The sequence below is a fragment of the Silene latifolia genome, chromosome X (genome assembly GCF_048544455.1).
Source record: "Silene latifolia isolate original U9 population chromosome X, ASM4854445v1, whole genome shotgun sequence".
Lineage (NCBI taxonomy): Eukaryota > Viridiplantae > Streptophyta > Magnoliopsida > Caryophyllales > Caryophyllaceae > Silene > Silene latifolia.
The window spans coordinates 334,882,523-334,903,112 of NC_133537.1; the positions used below are offsets into that span (position 1 = coordinate 334,882,523).

General features: G+C 36.8%; 1 protein-coding gene across 3 annotated transcripts; it reads right to left on the reverse strand.

The window, feature by feature from the left end:
* Window positions 1-787: 787 nt before the first annotated feature.
* LOC141618919 (methylmalonate-semialdehyde dehydrogenase [acylating], mitochondrial-like) lies at window positions 788-15,796 on the reverse strand. Of its 3 annotated transcripts, none has more exons than XM_074435977.1 (21): window positions 15,569-15,796; window positions 13,961-14,506; window positions 12,797-12,855; window positions 12,105-12,179; window positions 11,865-12,026; window positions 11,709-11,787; window positions 11,472-11,626; window positions 9,592-9,655; window positions 8,462-8,541; window positions 7,876-7,941; window positions 7,747-7,797; window positions 6,791-6,942; window positions 6,384-6,474; window positions 6,050-6,130; window positions 3,963-4,040; window positions 3,832-3,867; window positions 3,683-3,726; window positions 3,223-3,301; window positions 3,040-3,127; window positions 1,997-2,401; window positions 788-1,504 (listed from the first exon to the last, which is right to left on the reverse strand). In XM_074435977.1, the coding sequence occupies exons 2-21, from the start codon at window positions 14,484-14,486 to the stop codon at window positions 1,083-1,085; spliced, it is 2,793 nt and encodes a 930-aa protein (XP_074292078.1). In that variant the 5' UTR covers window positions 14,487-14,506; window positions 15,569-15,796; the 3' UTR covers window positions 788-1,082. The 3 variants fall into 3 exon arrangements, with proteins under 3 accessions (XP_074292078.1, XP_074292080.1, XP_074292079.1); XM_074435979.1 differs by having other exon boundaries at window positions 1,997-2,392; window positions 15,569-15,742; XM_074435978.1 differs by lacking the exon at window positions 15,569-15,796 and adding an exon at window positions 14,694-14,763.
* Window positions 15,797-20,590: the final 4,794 nt, after the last annotated feature.

The window sequence follows — 20,590 nt, forward strand, 5'->3', positions numbered from 1 at the left end:
TTTGGATCAGCCACCTTACACTCTTTTTATGTCGGGTTAATTTAAATAGGTCTACTTTAAACCTCTCGTCATTAAAAAAAAAAAAAAAAAAATTAAGAACATTTTCTAGAAAAATTAATTACCATTTGATTGTTGTTAACTCAGCCCACCAAAATATGAAGTGGTGGACCATGATGAAATAATACACGTCCTATTGTTTGGGAGTTCAGCCAAAGGGCAAAACAGTCATGCTCTTTTGAAATACCAGTGGTATATCATTTCTTGTCGTGGCGTTATGCCAATCCTATTATTATGATGATGTTGGTAAACTGATGTTGTATGGTTATGAGCTGCTGTTGGTGTAAATGCAAGCAGAGATGTGTAAGAAGAGGATAGAGCCATAGAGGATGCACATTGCATCCTTCACTCCTGTTCTGTGTAGTAAGTAATCTCTCACTGCAACGAAATTTAACAGCTTGAATGGACACGGCCACGGTTTTACATGTGATGACACCAACTACGAAGCATATTTTCCGTATGACCAAAAAACGGAGAAATTTATGTTTTGAGAGATGCAAAAAGTGAAAATCCAACATGCACATGAGAAGAAAAACAACTTTTAAATACCTAAAACGGAAACGTAAACAAATGAAGAGACACCCAAAGAAGAAAACGTAAAAAATAACCAGGATTAAGAGAGTAGGTGCTACACTTCCACCTCAGGACCGTTTTAGATATTCGCAACACTCGCGTCTAAATTATTTCCAATTCACTAGTTGAAGATTTGAAGGATGCGTATGAAACGGAGTTGAGAAACGAGGTCATAATGACCTTTAATTGCTTACAAGTTACTGATTCAGATAATACAACCTAGGGTTTGTTAACAATTAAGATCTGCCATCTTCAAATACCTTCAAGAAGACTACAACATAAATCCTAGAATCTCTGATTTCAGATACAGTTATCCAATCTTACATTTTGTGCTGCTGGATACAAATGGTCAACTAACAAACAATGATACAACATACACCTTTCTCTACATCAATGCAGGAAGTACCCGTCTACCGTCTACCATCTATCATCTGTTCGTCACAAGACACTATTTAGTCTCTGTGAGTATCAGCTGCAGGATTAACTTTATTAGTCCCAAAAGACTGGAACACACTCTCCATCCTTTGAGAAGCCATCTGGATATAGGCCCTCTCCGATGTACTCTGCCCAGAAGAACCATTATTCATCATCAACGAAGGAATGACATCCCCGTTCCAATGAGCTTGAGCTTGAGTTTGAGTTTGAGATACCACTGGGATGAATTCTCTCTCCCCACTAAAATGCATTGCAAAACCATCGACCCCTCGAGATGCTGACATAGATGCCCTCTCGGGCAATAGATGAATATCAGAATCTCTCTGTTGTGATGAAGTTCTCACATCTTCATTTCCGTGTGACAATGCAAGCGTGCAACCTCTTGTTGAAAATATATGGCTACTCGTCGTGGGAAGATAACTACAATGAGTTCCGTCATCTAGCGGGGGCACGTATATAAATAATTAGTGAAATAGAGTTAGTAACATCATCTAGCACAAATAGTTATGAGACACTCTCGCACAATATGGATTTAATTGTTGGGTCAATGGGCAGTCTGTCTCTTGCTTTTAACGTGTAACTATGTCACTTAAGACACCGACACGGTGTCATGACCAATTATTTGACACGGAAACCACACATTTTGAAAATTATTTAGTCATGCTTCATGCAACAAAAAAAAAAAGAGAATAAATTTAATCTTGTATTTATTTTAACCAGGTAGTTGCCCCTTTTTCTTGCTCTTATTTGACAACGTTGAGATTTAATACGAGGAAATCTGTCAAATGTCCTGATGTGTCGCTGTCATGTCTGATTTTGGCGTGCTGTGTCATGTTGGCCGCGAGTAGTGTCTGACATGTGACACAAAGGCTCAGTGAAGTGTCAAAGTAATATAGATATGCAAGATCACTCTCTTACAAGTCTAGCTCACCATTTTGTGGAGTCGGCAGAGGCATGGAATAGCTGATGCGAGCTGCCATTTCAGTAACTTCACTTGTTCTGGCCATTAGGGGTATACTATCTCTCTCTGGACACTGAAGTACATCGTTGGTGCCCTGAAATGCGGAAGGAAGAGTCTTTGGCCTCTTCGAAGTTTGAGGCAAGCTTAAATTGATGTCAGGTGCTTGGCTCACGAATGCTGACACCTCTGTGTCTGATGATTCAGACATTGAAGAGGAGGATTCCTGGCTTGATAAATCAGGTGACAAACGAATGGACATAGGAACTGCTTGATGGATTGATAATGTTCCAGTGGATGAGATCCTTTTGTTGGTTAGACCTCTCCACTGTTGCGCTACTAGTTTGACCTGTGTGTAAAATTGAACACCTGCTTTCCCTGCAAGTTTGAGATAGTTACCAGAAAACATTGTATCTCAGCTGAAAAGCTGAATAGTATAAGAACGCAGCAGAGCGGGGGTTGAAACCTCGAAGGAAATACACCATTAAAGAAAGGAAACAGTAATCCATCTTGACCTTTCAAAATTGGGTCGGACCGGAGATACCAACAGAACAACCCAAATGTGATTCCATACCCAAAACAATCCCACCAAGACCTCCCAACCCCAGAAAAGACTTGTTCGAAATCACTTAAAACATTTTCTTACATAGCAAATAACAAAATCCTCGATAAACACGACCTAGTGACCTACTATAACCTAACTGACTCGATTCACCTGACCAAAAACCATCGATCCTAAAATGACCCGATAGAACTATCCCATAAACCTAAATGTCACAATAATAGTACACCTGAAACTGACCTAAGCCCTAAATAACCTGACGTGAAGTGCATAATACACCCGAAAGGACCCATACCCAAGCCGAATGACCTGTTTGCCAGGTCAAACCTATGTTCAATTATTTTTTTGCCAAGCATATGTTATTGAATTTGATCATGCATCAAGAATGGGGATGGGATGGGATACGTAATCATGATTCATGCTTGGGTGATGGCAGAGAGAGGGAGAAACGAACCATAAAAATTGAGATTGCCCACAAAAGAAGTCGACAACCCAGTGGAGCAAAATGGTAATGGAATAGACAAAGGAACATTAACTCCAACCTGAGCCGATCAAAGACCAGATAAGCATGTGAGATAGACATTATGAGAGGAATCAAGTAAACAACATTTATCGGAATACAGGACAAGGAAAATACCAATCCAACTTCAACCTCATTCTGGAACTTTTTTGCAGCAAAACCTGATGTTGTAAATATAGATGCTCCAGTCCTGGCCCTAAATGAGAAACAGTAGCAGCTTCAGCTAAGATACAGAAAAAGAGGAGCTGATGCAAACTGGTTCTAACCCAACCAAAATGTGAAATAGGACCAAGTTACACAATATTTAAACCTAAGCCATTTTTTTATGTTGTTTATTCGCTTTTTTTCAAGGCATACATTAATTACCTATATGAGGATATATTCACAAGATTTTCTCGTTAAATATGGTAAAAAGACACCAATTTCTCATGACAAAATTTTGTACATCTTTCTTCACATACGTTTTAAAGTGTGCCGCAAGGGCACACGTTATAAAAACCTTTTTTTCTCTCTTTTTTTGGAACTCTCGTAGATAAACCATGGGCGAACTCAAGCTGAAAAAGGAGAAGGTAGCTACTTTTGCTGGTTGAGAGTGGCTATGGCCTCTTCTAAACTGTTGACCTGTCAAATTGCCAGTAAGGAAAACATTAGCATCAATAACATTATGTAGCAGAACTGCAGAAGAGAAACAGAAAACGTAAGTAAAGAGCTTCAAGATAAAATTACCTGCGTGCACAGCAACAGAGGGCCTAAAAGATCTTCCTGGGTTATCATCAAGTAGAGGTGAGAAAAAAAACAAATGCTTTGGTTACCACAGTTGAAAAAATATAATACAAAAGGTAAGAGAAGAATAGCACCTCAAACCATTCCATGCTAGGTGTTATGCCACTCAAGATAGTTGGACCGACAAAACTTCCCTTCTCATATCCTGGAACCTGAGAACGTCCAGACAATCACAATCCTTAAGCAAACAAAGTTGTAGCAAGATTCAGAAAAAAACAAATAACGATTGGGAGCATAATTTAGGCAGTAGCCATGAATTCATGACGAAACACAACAACATTACCCCAATGCCGTCTCAATGGCTCCCGCAAATTGCGAGGTTGGGGGGAGGGGGCATGACAAAATACTTTTATTAAAAAAAAAAAAAAGGAGATCCTGCTTGAGTGTTAGGAGTACAAATCAATCAAAAAGAAAGAGTAGGAAAAATTCCACTTTGGTGCCCTGATGTTTGAGCTACTTGCACTTTGAGGCCCTAAGGTTTCACTAATACTACTTTGGTGCGCTCAGGTTTGAGGATATTTCCCACTTTGATAACATTAAGGCATGGCTTAAGATATCAGAAGCGACACTGTTCGCGTCTGAGATGTCAAGTTTCGGCAGCTATAACAGCATTTAAGGCGATATTGGTTGTAATTAGTACTATGTCTAAGGGCTCGCTTGGAATGAGGGTAATTATTAGGGGAGTAATGGAGGACTAAAATAGGAAAAAATGAGAGGAGATTGGTGGTTAGTGGTGGTTGTGGAAGGTGGAAAGAGGAGGTGAGAAAGGGATTATTCCCTCAATTAAGAGAATAATAGTAACCCACCTCCCCCCTAAGTAATGCATTACCTCCATATGGGGGTAAAAATTTCTCCCCCATCACCTATTTCCACCTTCCACAACCACCACTAGCCAGCCACCAATCTCCTCCCATTTCTTTTTATTTTAGCCTCCATTACTCCCGTAATAATTACCCCATTCCAAACGAGCCCTAAAGGGTAATATCAACAAACTTCCGTTATTAAAGTATTTTTACCCAATTATTTCTGCACATTATACAACCACCACCACCACCACCACAAGAACAGCAACAACAACAACAGAGCCTTAGTCCCAAAATTTATCCACATATAATATAGACGAACTTTAACTATGTTGTAACTTAAGTCACAAAATTGAGAAAAACTTCAAGATTCAGGTCACCAAAGTGAGAAATACCCCAAACACAAGGTCACCAAAGTGGAACTAGTGAATACTCAAGGCATCAAAGCGGAATTTGCTCAAACTTCAAGGCACCAATGTGGAAATAATCCCAAAAAAATACTCGTATATTGATATATAGCTGACCCTGCAGAGATGTTGACACACAGTGGACTTTCCACATGACATACATTTTCAGCCCACCCTCCACTCCTACACGAAGATGGTCGTTTATTCAATTTGTTACTTAAAGGCTAAAGCTATATAATCTTCAGTGCAAAGACAAGCAGAATTGGGGGGGGGGAAGCAAAAAGGAAACCATGTGTCCTGGAAGACAAAATGTCATAAACCATGCTAAGATTTTCACAACGCCAGTGTTACGACTCATAAACCCATAACAACAGGTATTCACCCAAATTACTATTTTCGAAAGGACTCTAGGACAAATATAAAAGTTTCATGTTGCTTTGACCTAGCTAATTCTACATATATATATACTCCCAAACTATAGGAAGAAACTCTTGGTCTAAATCTAGTAACAAGTACATTTGCTGCCTTAATAAAACTAATAGAAGTCAGGAGTACCAAACAAATTATTCAAACAGCAGACACAAATCTGTAAACTCCGACCACCTTTCAGATTATCAATTAGAATAAAATAGCTTATCTGGAAGAAAAAAATTCTACCACCCATTCTCTCAACGTGAAAGTAAATAGCATAGCTAATTCTACATATACTCACACACTATCGGAAGAAACTCTTGCTCTAAATCTAGTCATGTACATTTGCTGCCTTAATAAATACTAATAGAATTCAAGAGTAACAAACAAATTATTCACACAGCAGACACAAATCTGTAAACTCCAACAACCTTTTGGATTATCTATTAGAATAAAATAGCTTATCTTGACGAATAAAATACTACCACCCATTCTCTCAACGTGAAAATAAATAGTACAGAAATTCAGATAGACAAATACCATAATATTTCTCCCGTCAAGTATAAGCCTAGCACCACCTTCAATAGCATGTTGCACTGATCTGCATATCCTAGCCTTCACCTGTATAATTTAAGCACATTGATTCTGAATAAAGAGAAATGACATACTGGTAAAACAAGAGGAAACAATTAGCACTGCACATACAAACAACAAAATGTCTAACAGTAGTCAAATACCCAAACATGACATTTCTAAACAAAATTTCAAGGAAAATGTAAGTAGTTTCATCTTATACAGCAGAAACTACATAAGAACAATTTCACAGGGAAGGGGAGGTTGCATAAGACCATTTATAAAGTTAATAAGTTACAACCTCTTCACTAATCACTGGACCCATGTCTGCACTTTCATCAGTTCCTTCATAAACTTTAAGCTCTCGGGCACGTTTAATGAGCTCCTCCACCCTGGAAAGTTTCAGGCAAGTACTGTGTCACCTTATGGATCAAGTTCATATAAACTGGACTTGGCGTCTTTCAGTATATTACTGTTAAATCTAACAGTTTCCACTTCACTTAAAAGAGAGACTTAGACAACTTGCTTCCTATAGCATTAGTGAAGGACTCATATTAGCAAGTAGCAACATATCTATAGGTCTGTCAATGTTTTTACTATTTTAACGCTTAGAACAATTGAAGAATACCAGTCAGAATAAGCCGGAAAAACAGGGGCGCACATAGAATGACTAGGAAAAAAAAGGCTAAGGTAACTAGGTGAGTATACCATGAGGAAGAGCATCCAACAAAAATCACTGAGCAGAGTGACATGCATGGATCACCCGCAGAACCAAAGCCAGCAGCAACCAAAGCATCAAGTGTAGTGTCCATACATGCGTCAGGCATCACAACAGCCTGATTTTTAGATCTGATATTAACCTATTGAAAGATAAAAACAGCAGATAAACCGACAGGTAATGACTTTTCCCTCATAATGGAGCATATTTACTGAAACAGAAAAGATGAAGAAAAGATCATATCAAAATACACATACGTTTTACAAGAACTCTACCTCACTATAGCAAACAACAAAAAACCTACATTATAAAAAAAAAGGTGGGTGCAGCAAAACTTGTAGGCGACTAGGCGTCTATCACAAGAGGCAAAAATTTAGACTATCAGATCCTGAGTGCAAGTCTTCCAGATAAGGACCTGGCAGATTTGGGGGTGCAGCTTCAAACTTTCACAAGCAAATCACCTCCCAGAATTTGGTAGGTTAAGAATTTGCATTTTTTAGCATCATCACGACGAATTAGAATATATAGGAGTAATAGAAAGCTACGGAAGACTTTCTATAGAGAGCACAGAACAAACAAATTTTAGGACAATAAGAACATGAAGACAGAAGAGAAAAGCAGGAAAAAAAAGTGAGTCGACCGATTTACAAACAGTGGCAAAGGTTAAGATGGAAGCTAAAATTTCAAATGATTTAAACAAGAAAAGTACAGCTGATACATTGCAGTACACACCATTAGCACTTATGTTACCCTAATGCCTCGAAACCCACTCCCAAATAAGTAGGGATGACCCTGTAATACCCAAGCATTGAGAGGCTGCGTCTTTGGAGCCTTGATGAACAATACATCTCTATGTTACTTTCACAGTACAAATATTTGATATACGCCTAATGTTATACATATTACTGACCCTTTAAATGATGTATAAATCTGGGAAAGCAGTTACCTCAATACGTTTACCTCTGGCAGCGGCTTGAGCATAAATACGCATAGCAGTCTGTGACAAAAATAATTAAAGGTGAACATAAATCATGATAATCCATATTATTAATTATATAGAAGGGCGGAAGCTTACCGTATGGCAACCAACAAATGATATGGCTTTTATGTCATCATCGCCACATATATAATCAACAATTTCCTACTCACAACAAAATTTCACTGAAATTAAAAATGGAACTAGAAGCATTTGACATCCAGAGAAACAAGAAAGGAAGGTAGAGAGCATGAGACTGCTAAAAACAAGCATCTGTGCAATTCTAGTACCTGCCCATAGGCTATGTTACCATGACTTGGGTACAAATGTTGGACACATCCAAGTGCCAAACTCTGAATGACAAATTTTTAGACACAAGAACCCTATCCTAAAATGAGGAGACGGGTGTAGGGACACATCTCAAAAGCAAAAAATCCTTCCAACTTGAGATATTTCAATTTTGTCCTAGTATAATGAAAAGAAGTATAGTACAAATTGCTTTATAACCTCTCTTCCTCTACTTTTGTGGTGCGAGCCACGCCTAGTTTAGCTCTCGTAGAAGTGTCGGGTACCGATATCCCTATCGTGTCGTGTCGAAACAGCTACTGTCCCAAAATTGAAGAGTTGAAATAACATTGGCCATAGGTCTAAGAAAAAAACACGTAACAAATAAAAGACAGCTTACATTGCCTCCATGAACAATATTTAACACACCATCAGGTAAGCCTGCTTCCACAGCCAGTTCTACAAGTTTCAATGAAGCGCCTGGGATAGCACAATGACGAGAAATATTAAACAGGAGCGACAAATCAAAGATGCAAGGACATTAAGTTCAAGACACTTATCGCTAACTTCATCCCTCATATTTGCTCCAGTAAAACAGAAGTACATTGACTCGATGGCAAATGGCAACCCAAAATTTTATTTTTCCTTCATTTATCCCTCCTTGGAAAATATGAACAGCAAACGATATACATCCTCACTATCATCTTCAGCATTACCACAAATGCACTATATTCACGTCTCATGCCCCAATACTCAGTTCAGCTACAACAGATAATAAAATTAAGCAAAGTCTAGCAATACCCTCTTCATTACTAAACTCCTCTACAAAATCATTAAACAACTTCAGAAACTTCAGCGGGACCTTTGCGTCATCGTTTAAATGGATACAATGTTAAAAATCTTCTACTAACCTCTATTCTTCTACATTGATTACTGGATAATGAATAGCCTCATTCAACTACAATATTACCCTGGTCACTTAAGACGCTCGATACACTTCTCCTTCAATAGAGCACTTCTCAAAACATAACCCCGAGAACTTTTAAGGAAGGTGGGGTAGGATCGGAGGGGGGTAAAATACGGTAAGTCTTCATATACCACAGAACTTGAAAGTCCAGCAAACGCAAAAACAGAAAGATAATCAAAGTTAAGTCTTAAATAGCCAAGTTGCAAATTAATGCAAGTTAACGGAATTGTATTCTTCCAAAAATATTCCAGTTCCAGTATATCCCTCAAGAGTGATTCCCGTACTTTTCACGATTTAGGTGACGCAAAGACAACTGCGTAAATCAGTAAATAACATTAGATTCAAACTTTCTAATAGACTCTTCAGATCCAAAATTACTATCAAATAAAAAATTGTATTCATATAATCGAAGGTATTCGTCAAGGGGACCACATGATAGTCATGTTGCAAGACCACCACTCCACAAATAAACATATTTGAAATCAACATTTCGAACCCATTGCACATACAAGATATGATACAACCTCAAATCATTGTCTCCTATAGAGTACACAAAATCTCACCTGGATGTTTTTCTGATGGCCTTAGAACAAATGTATTGCCACATATGATGGAAATAGGAAACATCTGCACAGGTCATATGAGATTTTTAGCAAGATTCAGAAATTATGCAAACTGGTGTCTGTACCAATATCTACATGCATGTATATGTGTGCCTTGTGCATGAAAACATATAAATAATCAAATCAATGCACGATGACAGGAAGATAATGGGTGTTAAGATAAAGAACTTTTAAGCATTTAGTATGTGTTTGGCCACACTTTTAAAAGTGTTTTTTCACTACATAAACACAAACTAGGACAAACACCAATTTTTAGAAAAACTAAAACTACTTTTTTTAAGCCCCAACATCAAATTTGACCCCTAGAAATAGAAGCAGCAAATAGCTACTTCTGTTTCTACTTCTGCTTCTTATTTCCTTTTAACCGTCTTATTGCAAAATCCTAGCAAGCCTCCTCACTAAAATCTGTTTTATGATCTCATACTACACTATGATTTTGATTTAAATTATACGAATTCACTCGTTGGGCCATTAGTATATGAAGGTGTCCAGATTACAAGCTACTATTTCTTATACTCCATATTTATTTATTTCTCCGTCTTAACATTAGAACGGGTCAACTATCATACCATTTGAGCATATAAGATAAATCTTTTACATTTTCCCATACATTCCATTTTCCCAACTATCATACCATTAGAACGGGTCAACCCAATCCAAAGTATGCCTAAGACGGATACACCCGTCTTAAATAAGAATTTGGTAATTAAAATGTGTTTTTATAATAATATTAATAATTCTATAAAAGGCGATACTCTATTTTATACATGTATTAATTTTTACAGTGTTAAAATGACTTTTTTAAACAAGTTAGGCCAAAAATAAAAAAGTTATCGAAAGTACTTTTATTATAAGTTTAACCAAAGACGCCCCAATTTCTAGAAAAGGAGTTTTTGGAAAATCACTTTTGAAAAACAAAAACTATGTTTTAAAAACTTGGCCAAACATGCTCTTAAATTAAATGTAGGAAGTACAATAAGGTCAAAAGAGGTGAGTTACTTTGTTTCAACAATTGCAATAGGTTTCTTGTTCAAACACATCATAAACAGAAAGTACAATAAACCACCCAAACACAGAGAAGACCCTGGAAGCCTTACATGCATAAATACTCAGTAAACTATGCATATGGTAGGATTGGATTTACCGACAATCCATAGCATGAAAAGAACAAGTTTCGAACAGAGAGAACAATTTTTAAGCATCAAACGTAAACAAGAAACGCAACCAAAATTGTGTGACTAAAGCTTAAGCGAGGGAGGAAGTTAGAGGATGTCTGCTAACTCAAGATCACAGACTGGGCAGATACGTAAAAATCTAGATGTTTGTGCTAACTTGATATGTAGAAAATTTGCATATGCTGGAGCATAAATTTTCTAAACCAAATGTAAACTGTCAACATGTTCATTTTCAGCTACTCGATTTTAAAGAACAAGCCTTTTAATTTTAATATATGATTCTTAAGACTCACTTGAAGAAAGGATGAACAGCTGTGCTAAACACATTTGATTGGTGCAAATTTACCTCTTTCACATGGAAAGAAGCATTTACACTGACAACAACAATATTATCATGATGCCTCAATGGCTCCTGCAAATTGTGGGGTAGGGGCTGCATTAAATGATTATTACTTCACAAGAAGGATGTTTCCAAATGACCCAAGATCAAAATAGCATCGAGAGCTGCATTAAATGATTATTACTTCACTATATATAATTCACAATCAAATAGTAATGACCCCTTGCCCTTTGGCTCCAAAATTCAGAACATAAACTACATGCATCTGTCAAAGTTTATTTGGTTTCGTGAATACTGAACCATACCCACAAGGACACCAATGCAGGGTAATTAAATTGGCAAATCCCTGCACAGACACCCAGAGGTTCCCTTATAGAGTGCATGTCTATCCCGGTAGAAGCATTCGGAACACATTCACCCATATGCAGAGCCCTGTTCCCACAAGCATGTTCAACTACCTCTACAATCAGACATAAAAAATCCGAGAATATGAGAATCGATAATTTATCTGTGATACTGATATTTTCATACATTATACTTACCCAAACTATGGAGGATGCCTGAATGAGCTCTCTTTATTGTCTCACCCTGTTCGGTACTAATAACCAATGCAAGTTTGTCCTACAAACAAACTTCAAACTCAGGCAAGGATTGCTATTGCTGACATTATTAGACATCAATATAGTTTTAAGCCTCACTATATCTCGGCGGATGAGTTCTGAGAGTTTAACAATTATACGCTGTCGAGCTGAAAAAGGTGTATTTCTCCAAGAGCGACAAGCTTGTTTGGCTGCAAAAACAGCAGATTTGAACTCTTCATATGTAGTTGATGGCACTTGTGACACTACCTCTTGGGTTGCCTGATTGAAATTACATGTAAATCAGTTATAATTAATAAAAAGAAAAAAGAGAAGAGAAGCAGGTAGATGTATACTCACAGGATTGACGACATCGACAAAGACATTTCCCTCTGAGTTCACAAACTTCCCACCAATAAAATTAGATACCTTTAGCTGCACATAGGCCAAAGAAATATTTGATATACTTCCCAAAGAAGATTAAAATGGATTAAGCATATTCAGCACCGACTGTGCCCGGTGGAATTTAAGCCTAACTGACCCTGACAAGGGTGCACTTTTCAAGAAAACAAAAGAATAGCACATGGTTACCGAATTCGCTCGGTGCACCTCGAAAGTCTACCACTGCATTTACTTAGCTTGTTTCCTCTAGAATAAATACTTTAGAACATGAAGTTAAACTCCCTGAAACCTTATACCGGACCGTTTCCAACAATAAACTGGTAGAGAAGTAGAATTTGTAGAAAACAGGAAGACAAATCTTCAGCTTATTGTCTTCGAGTTCGAGTATGTTTTATGAGGTCCCCAAACGTTGTGCCAACAATTTTACAGTTGCTTGTCATCTAACTAATTAAATTTCAAGTTTATATGGAAGAAAAGAGGGCGGAAAAAATCTGAATCAAACAAGGAAAAGATTTCATATAATGAACAAACCATACAGTTTATCTCTTCATTTCAGAAGTTCCCTTGGCAAACTATATCTAATCATTATTAACCTTTAGACTTTCTATTAAATTAATATTATCAAACTGAGCATAGATAGAGAGCCTCACCGGATTTATTCTAGTGCTGGATGATCCTGTGAAAGGCTTCCAAGACTTAAAACTTGTTTCTGCGAAATAAAAATAGACGTTTCACCAAACAAGTTGCATAAAAGGTTACTCACAAGTCACAATTTAGGCTAAAAAATAAATTAAGTTTAAAGGCCACAATTGACCTGTTAATAACGGTTTCCCAACAGGTCACTTTTTTTTTTTTTTTTTTTTTTTTTTGATTTCTTCTTTATCCTTTCATCCTTCTCTTTTAAATCTCTTCTTCACTTTTTTACCTTAATTTTCACCAAACTTCACCAAACTCCTACTATAATTTACATGAACTTGGACTGCATTTAACCCCACTGTACCAAGAACATGCACTAAATGTCAAAGACCCTCTATAAAAAAGAAAGTTACTCCACAAGTGATACAATAAAATTTCTAATTATTTCCATTTGCGCTGCGAAACAAACAATTCGACTCTCCACTGTCCTATCCTCGGTGCTTTGAGGTTTGAGTAAATTTGACTTTGGTGGCCAAGGACTTTCACTAATTTGACTTTGGTGACTTGAGGTACTTTTGGCTAGTTCCCACCTTGGTCTCATGAGGTTTGGAAAAAAAAAATCATTTTGGTGATCTAAGGCATAACATAGTCCAACTTCATCTAAATTAATAATGGCTTTCAACTAAATTGAAAAAAAAAATAATCATAACATAGTCCAACTTCATCTAAATTAATAATGGCTTTCAACTAAAGCAAAATAATGAAACATAATAAAAAAAAACACTTTATTTTTGCTTAATAATACTTAGAGAGTAGAATATGTTATTCGGGCGAAATTTTGTTGATATTATATCCTTTAGGACACCAAAGTGAGAAACAGTTAAAAGCTCATATCACCAAAATGGAATTAGTGAAACTTTAGGAAACTTAAGTGGAATTTTCCCAAATATCCGGCACCAAAGTGGAAATAATCCTAAAAATTCAAGTTGAGAATCCTATTGTTCCTCCTGCGTGCAAATTAGTAAAAGCATGACTTAATAAGAGACGATATATCAAAAGGATTAGATTATACATGGCACTACCATTTTTGTTGGCACAGAAACATGCACATAACACTCAATCGCTCAACATGACAAACAATACTACTTAGTGTTAACAACGTAATAATAGTAATCTACCTGAAAATTTTCCTCGACTGATTTTAGTTTTGAGATTGTACAAATCCCTTGTGGTTGATTGTATCTCCGGATTACTTTTCTTAAGAGTCTCCAAAACCTCACGTGGCTTTGCGCCTGCTTCAACCATTTCCTTAATTTGCCTCATTTCATCTTCACTGAAACGGCGACTGTACGGATGCTCAGACATATCCTTCAAAGGTTCATGATTGTGGTTCCCATTCTTTATCCTAAGTACCCAAACATCATCATCCTTTCTACCAACGACCTCAAAAGGGCAGTTGATAAGTCGTGAAGGCACCTTTCTTTTCCGCTTAGGCTCACCAATATTGCGTTTACGAGTAGTTCCTCCTCTATCACAACTAAGGGTGACATCACTCTCTCGCTTAGAATTCTTGATGGTCACTACATAACCATGGTTCACAGCAAAATCACGGACATAAGCAATAAGCTCCTCTCTATCATTGAATTTTCTCGGAGGTGGAGGAAGCATCATAATCTGCTGAACATTTCCGGTTTCACTTTCCATTTGTAACTCAGGTACACTAACTGAAAATTGGAGGGATATCATAGTTACATATCACTATCAAAAAGTGTACTCAATTACATCAAATCCATCCAGGATTCCAGTTCAATACTATAGAGTACCAATAAAAGGGACCAAAAATACAAAATTCAAATGTTTCTAATCGACTTCACAAGTGTATTGAGTACTCAGCAATACTAAAGACGTTACCTTTCGGGCCTTGTCTCCTGCCTTCTCTTCTCACATAAGAAAAAAAATACTCCCTCTGTCCCGGTCATTTGTTGTCCTATTCCATTTTTGGGTGTGTCAGTCAATTGTTGTCCTTTCTATTTTAGGATTGCATTTGATGAGTAATTTGATCATTCACACTCAATTTGGTCCGCTTATCATCTTATAATTGGCTCTCTCCTCTTTCCTTGGTCTTTGTGCCAAAACCAGAGGACAACAATTGACCGGGACAGAGGGGGTATCTTATATTTTGCTTACATGGATAACAAATGCAATTAGCCACCATATTGTATTTCCTCGGCTTGTGAGAGGAGATGATCGGAGAAGACCCAAAAGAGACTTCCCACTTATATCTACATGATGTAATACACTTAATCCATATAGGAGACTAAATTGTTGGCTTCGGGTTTGATTTTGCGAGAACATTTTCGTATAACAGTATAAGTACTCCAACACATTACACATCACTATGCTGAAGAATTGAAAAGGAAAAGAATTCTTACATTTGAATCAAGAAAAAATAATTCAGAAAATGCATTTTACTCCACATCATACCAAGTCCGTACTCCCTCCGTCCCAATCATTTGTATAACATTTTTTTTTTATTCGTGAGAGGTATTTTAATCAAAGATAAACAAAATGAGACGGGGGAGTAAAACAAACAGGGTTTGATTTTTCTACGCCTCGCTCAAACATTATAACCTAAATTCATCAAACTAATACATTGGAACAATAGCATTGCAGTTGCAAATTAAGTAAAGACAATTAATCGCAAGACAGCTAAAAACAGCAGATAAAAATCAGCATATCATCAACACATCATAGAACATAGAATACAAGTAAAACAAATGATTTACCTGGAATCAATATCAATTGAAAAGTAGAATATACATTAATCAATCAAATTATCACAAAACAAGTGATTAATTTGGGAGGGAAGATGAAACAACTCCGAAAAACCCTTGTTGCCTTGTTTTTTGGGGTCCGTATTTTTTTAATGGAGGGTAATTGTGGAATTTCAAAGGATGGATGAGTGGAAATCGCTTTTTTTAAACAATGCCTCAAAGTACAGAAACCATAGAAATGGTTAGGATTGTAGGAAAACTAGATTTAAACCCGTGCATTTTGCACGGGTATGTTATTTCAAATTTTATTATAAAATATACATGTTTTAAGATTAGTCAAAATGATATATTGGGGCAATTGATCAAGTGGTTGTTTTAATATGATACGTCATCTTATCAGCTAAATTTGAACTTCTTCTTTCTTTCGTTATTCAGACAAAAAATTGTCTTATATATCAAGCAAAATTATTCGGATGAAAATTAAAATAACTTAAATTAGTATAAAAAGTGCAATGGTCTTAATAGTTACAGACCATGCAAATCGATGAACATGTTTTCCATTTAGTGAAACTTGTGCGTGTTTGAAGAACTCGTGCTATTGCACAATTAAAATTTTGACCCGGTAAAGTTTAAAATGAATTTGACCCGTGCACATTTAAAATGGAAAATTTGACCTGTTTTTACGGTACCATTTTGTTAAACTTCTTGTATAAAACAAAAACATAAAAATTTGTCTTAATTATATGATTATATAACTTTTTTATCATTTAACTATAAAAAAAATATTTCTATAAATGCTTTAATATAAATACGATAAGTGATGAATATTATTAATATTAAATATGATTTGATTTTTAAAAAATATGTTTTTTCGGCTTAAAACTTAGCAATATAAAATATGTTAGAATTTTTGTTGGTCTTTATTCTAACCCTCATCAAACTTGTATTTTGATCCAACCTGTATAACCCGACTCGTTTAATAAATCTTATCACAATAGTCCATCAATTATTCTCCTTTGATACGGATGTATCAGTCTTAAAATTAAAATAAGTCAATTATCATTCTCGTGTGCATATAAGACAAATCTGTTACTTTTCACTATAATTTTCCATTATACTACTAAATCTTATACTTAAAACGAATATACTTGTCTTAAATAAAAATTGGTGCTCATTTATATGTTTAATTGGCCCATAACTCCCACATTACATATCTAACCCGCCCCATATAAAATAATGTATAAATTAGTCTCCTTCGTTAAACCCTACTTTTAGCACTTTTGTTAATTGTTATACGCTTACCCAGCCTCTCACTTTCCCTTACTCCTCATGCTCAATTTTAATCAAAACCCGGTATCCTTGATCATCTATCTCATTTCAATTTCAATTTCATCATTTCCATTAAAAAGTCCCACAATCAAAATTCATCCTATCTAGTCTTATATATTTTTCATTCATGTCGAAATTGAAGATCTACGTACCAAAAAATTGAAGATCTTACAAAATATTTTTGCATGTTTGCTCTTTAACATTGTACTAATTGATCTTTGATAACTATATTAGTCATCGTTGATATTGATCGTGTCCTTATAATAATAATAATAATATTAGTCATCGCTAATATTGATACTCTCTCCTATTCTAAATAACTCTCCCTATTTCCTTTTCGTCTATTCACAATACTCTCCCTATTTCCTTATTTGGCAAAGTTTTTTGTTATGAAATGACCATCTTACCCTTGCTACTTTTGTGGACGCGGGCCCACGGGGGCGCTTGGGAAAACAAGCGTTTGCATTTGTGGAGTCGCCACCAATTTATTGTGGAAAATTGGAAACCGTTCGAATATCTCGTGCCATGTCAAGACACAAAGTAGTGACATGAACACCAAGAACTCGTTACCCTTAGCATTCTATGTCTAGAATGACTCTCGTGGATGCCAATGAACACGGATGTTCACAGAGATCTGGAGTAAGGGGTGAGGGTACGTATTAGGAAGCTCTTTTGATCGAACACCTAATCCCGCCCGCCTCGATAACGGCCTCTACTAATGATTAGGGAAATTGTCTATACTCGATATATTGTCGATTTATATGCATGCAATGCAACATCCATTAGGTTAATCCTAGCATGTGAATTTAGACTAAGTCGGTTATCACGTAGTTTAATCATACAATTGATGTCGAAGTAGAGATTTAATGTCGATTACACGTGAGAGCATACAAGCAATATGATAAAAGAAATACAATAAAAATACAATAAAAAAAATTACAATAATTACATCGAATTAATGATTTATGTCGAAAATACTTCTAAAACGGATAATTTGAGAAAGAAAGAATAAACGAACAGGAATTAGAGCGATAATACAACTAATAGTTAATTAATACGTAAACTAATAAACTAGGTCAAGGCAAAACGGGAGTTCAGAGACAGAAATCAACCAGGAACAGGCGCAGCAGAACTGCATCCCTTGGAAGAGGCGCAACGGTTGCTGCGTCCATTTCTTGGTTCAGTTCTGGCTGTGAAGCCGGAATTGCAATTCGTTAATGTTCGTTGGTGATTTTAATGATTGATTAATAGTAATTGACTCAGATGAAAGTGATTAGCAGATTATTTACATGTGATTAAGGGTCATAAAAACAATAAACATGGATAAAAGCTAATTAGGACGAATTATTTACAAGATTAATGAGGTTAATTAACAAATAAATTAGGCTAAACAAGTTATTAATGACGAATTAAATGATGGCAACGATAAATAACAGATGGGAATATATCAAAGATCGAATTCCAGAGACTCAATATTCATGAATCGAACCTCTAAAACCCGGATTGATTTTAATGACGAAAACCCGCAAATATGGATTATAAGGGATTTAAGTCGGGATTTAATGATGAATTAATTATGAATGATGATGAATAATATATTACATGTCAAATTATCATATTCAAATTATCGTGTTAAAGAACAAAGAACAATTGAAAGCAAAAGCGAAACAAACGGATTAACAAAAGACGAAGGAAGAAGAAGGAAGCAGGAACTGCGGCAGCCTCACGAAGAGGCGCAGCAGTTGCTGCGTCCTATCTCGACGGTTGTCTTTTGATAATCCGTAAAAAGGGTTTTAAAAAACAGGTTTTACAAATCGGTTATAAGAGTATTTTCGACATAAACCTTACAATTGATTACAATAATAAAGAACAATAAATAAAATAAGGATTTACACCCTCAGACTTACATGTTTGACGAAACGAGATGAACTAAGTTAACGTTTAGTGATGCTCGACTCGAATATAGACGAAAGTGCCCTCGTAAGAGGAAATTAAACAGATTGATTAATGTTGATTTTTGTGGAGTTGGTCAAATTGGTAGGTCATGCAAAACGAGGCTGGTACTCAGAAAGATCCGAGCTTACGTGGTCGAATGTTCAAGCACGTAGACGCCAAAAAGTAAGAATGTGGTCTAGAATGCAAAAGGAGAAGAGAAGGGCGGACACTCGCGTGAGAAATATAAGAGACCGAAGGTCTCTATTTATACTAATCACACGGAGGAAATAGGGTTTTCGGAGAAACTTTGGAAGTGAATCTCGAAAAGATATGAAAAGATACGAAAAATACGCAAAAAAGGACTTGGGAAGAGGCGCAGCAGGCACTGCGTCTCTTGGAAGAGGCGTAGCACTTGCTGCGTCTTTTCCCAAGTGGTTTCCTCCTGCGGAAGAAAGATTTCTGTGTTTTGGTTATGGAATAACGAATTAATCTTGTTTTCCTTAATATTTTGTGTGAATATTACGGGAAATTATTTGCCAAAGATTAAAAGATTGCGAAAATATGGAATAGAAATATCCGGAACATTCCAGAACATTCTGACTCGGTTTTAGAAAATGAAGACGGTTTTTTGATCCGGACTCCAAATGTAATCTAATTACTGCCAAAACGACTGTATCGGCACGTAGATGACAATTAAGAGGTAGACACAAGTGTTTGAGCGATCACTTGACGATAAACTTACAAACTGTCACAAATCGTTCCGCGTACCAAACATGCGGCCCAATCATCACCGAGTGGTTTGCGGGAGGTGCAGAAATGAGGTATCTATAGAGCCCCCACTTTGACTGAGGCTTGGACAAGGCGAAAGTCAAAGTATAGCCATCAGGTCAATCGAAAATTACAACCTGACGGCTATGGCGACGCGAGGCGGCTCAAGGGGTCTGAGCCAAGGACCTGTCGTCGGGAACATTTTAGAGTCTATCGACTATCGGGGAGGGTCGTTTAAAGTCCATTAGACTACGTAAGGAGGCTCGCCAGCCATAAGAAGTGACCATACCTGAAATTCCTTGAAACTCCAGGGGAAACAAAATGCGATATTGGGAGAAAGAGCAAGACACATGTCTGAGGCTGCATTGGGAGAAATCTGCTTGCGGTCGGCTTCAAACAAACTTCGGAAGATCTTGGGGTCGATGTTGATCTCCATGTCTCGAGAGGGAATGACTGTCGGTCGTGAACTCTCGCTGGGGGAACGTAATCGGGAACTGATCTCTATGTCTCGAGAGGGAATGTCTATCCGTGTACTCTCGCTGGGGAAACGTAATAAAGGCATGTCGAAACACTTGTCAAAGAAGAACCGCTCGTTGTGACAAGCTAGGTCTTGGCAAAAATAATATATGGCAGTTTGCAGTTGGCTTGAAAACACGGATCAGGGAGAAGAATGAATGTCGAACGGACCAAATATGTGATATGGCATCGAGGAAGAGGCGCACCAAAGATGGGCCCACAAATAACGAACTCATAACGAATTTTTGAAAATTCGTATGAAGGAAAGCTGAGGAAGAGGCGCAGCAAGAGCTGCGTCCCTTGGAAGAGGCGCAGCACTTGCTGTGTCTTTTCCTGGGCGTGTCTTTCCTGCGTAAAAACCCGATGAAACATAGGGTTTATTTCATTTATTCGAAACACAAATTCTCAATTTCTCTCTCAAATTCCAACCATTTCCGTCAAAATTTGATCCAAAAGCTTGCATTTGCCATGACTAATCGAGGTATG

Excerpts from the sequence above, each read along its gene's own strand:
- LOC141618919 (XM_074435977.1), bottom strand. The coding sequence starts at position 14,486 with ATGGAAAGTGAAACCGGAAATGTTCAGCAGATTATGATGCTTCCTCCA. Across the intron at positions 7,798-7,875 it reads CATTTGTTGGTTGCCATACG|ACTGCTATGCGTATTTATGC; the intron begins GTAAGCTTCCGC and ends TTTTTGTCACAG. Across the intron at positions 1,505-1,996 it reads TCTGCCGACTCCACAAAATG|ATGACGGAACTCATTGTAGT; the intron begins GTGAGCTAGACT and ends TGCCCCCGCTAG.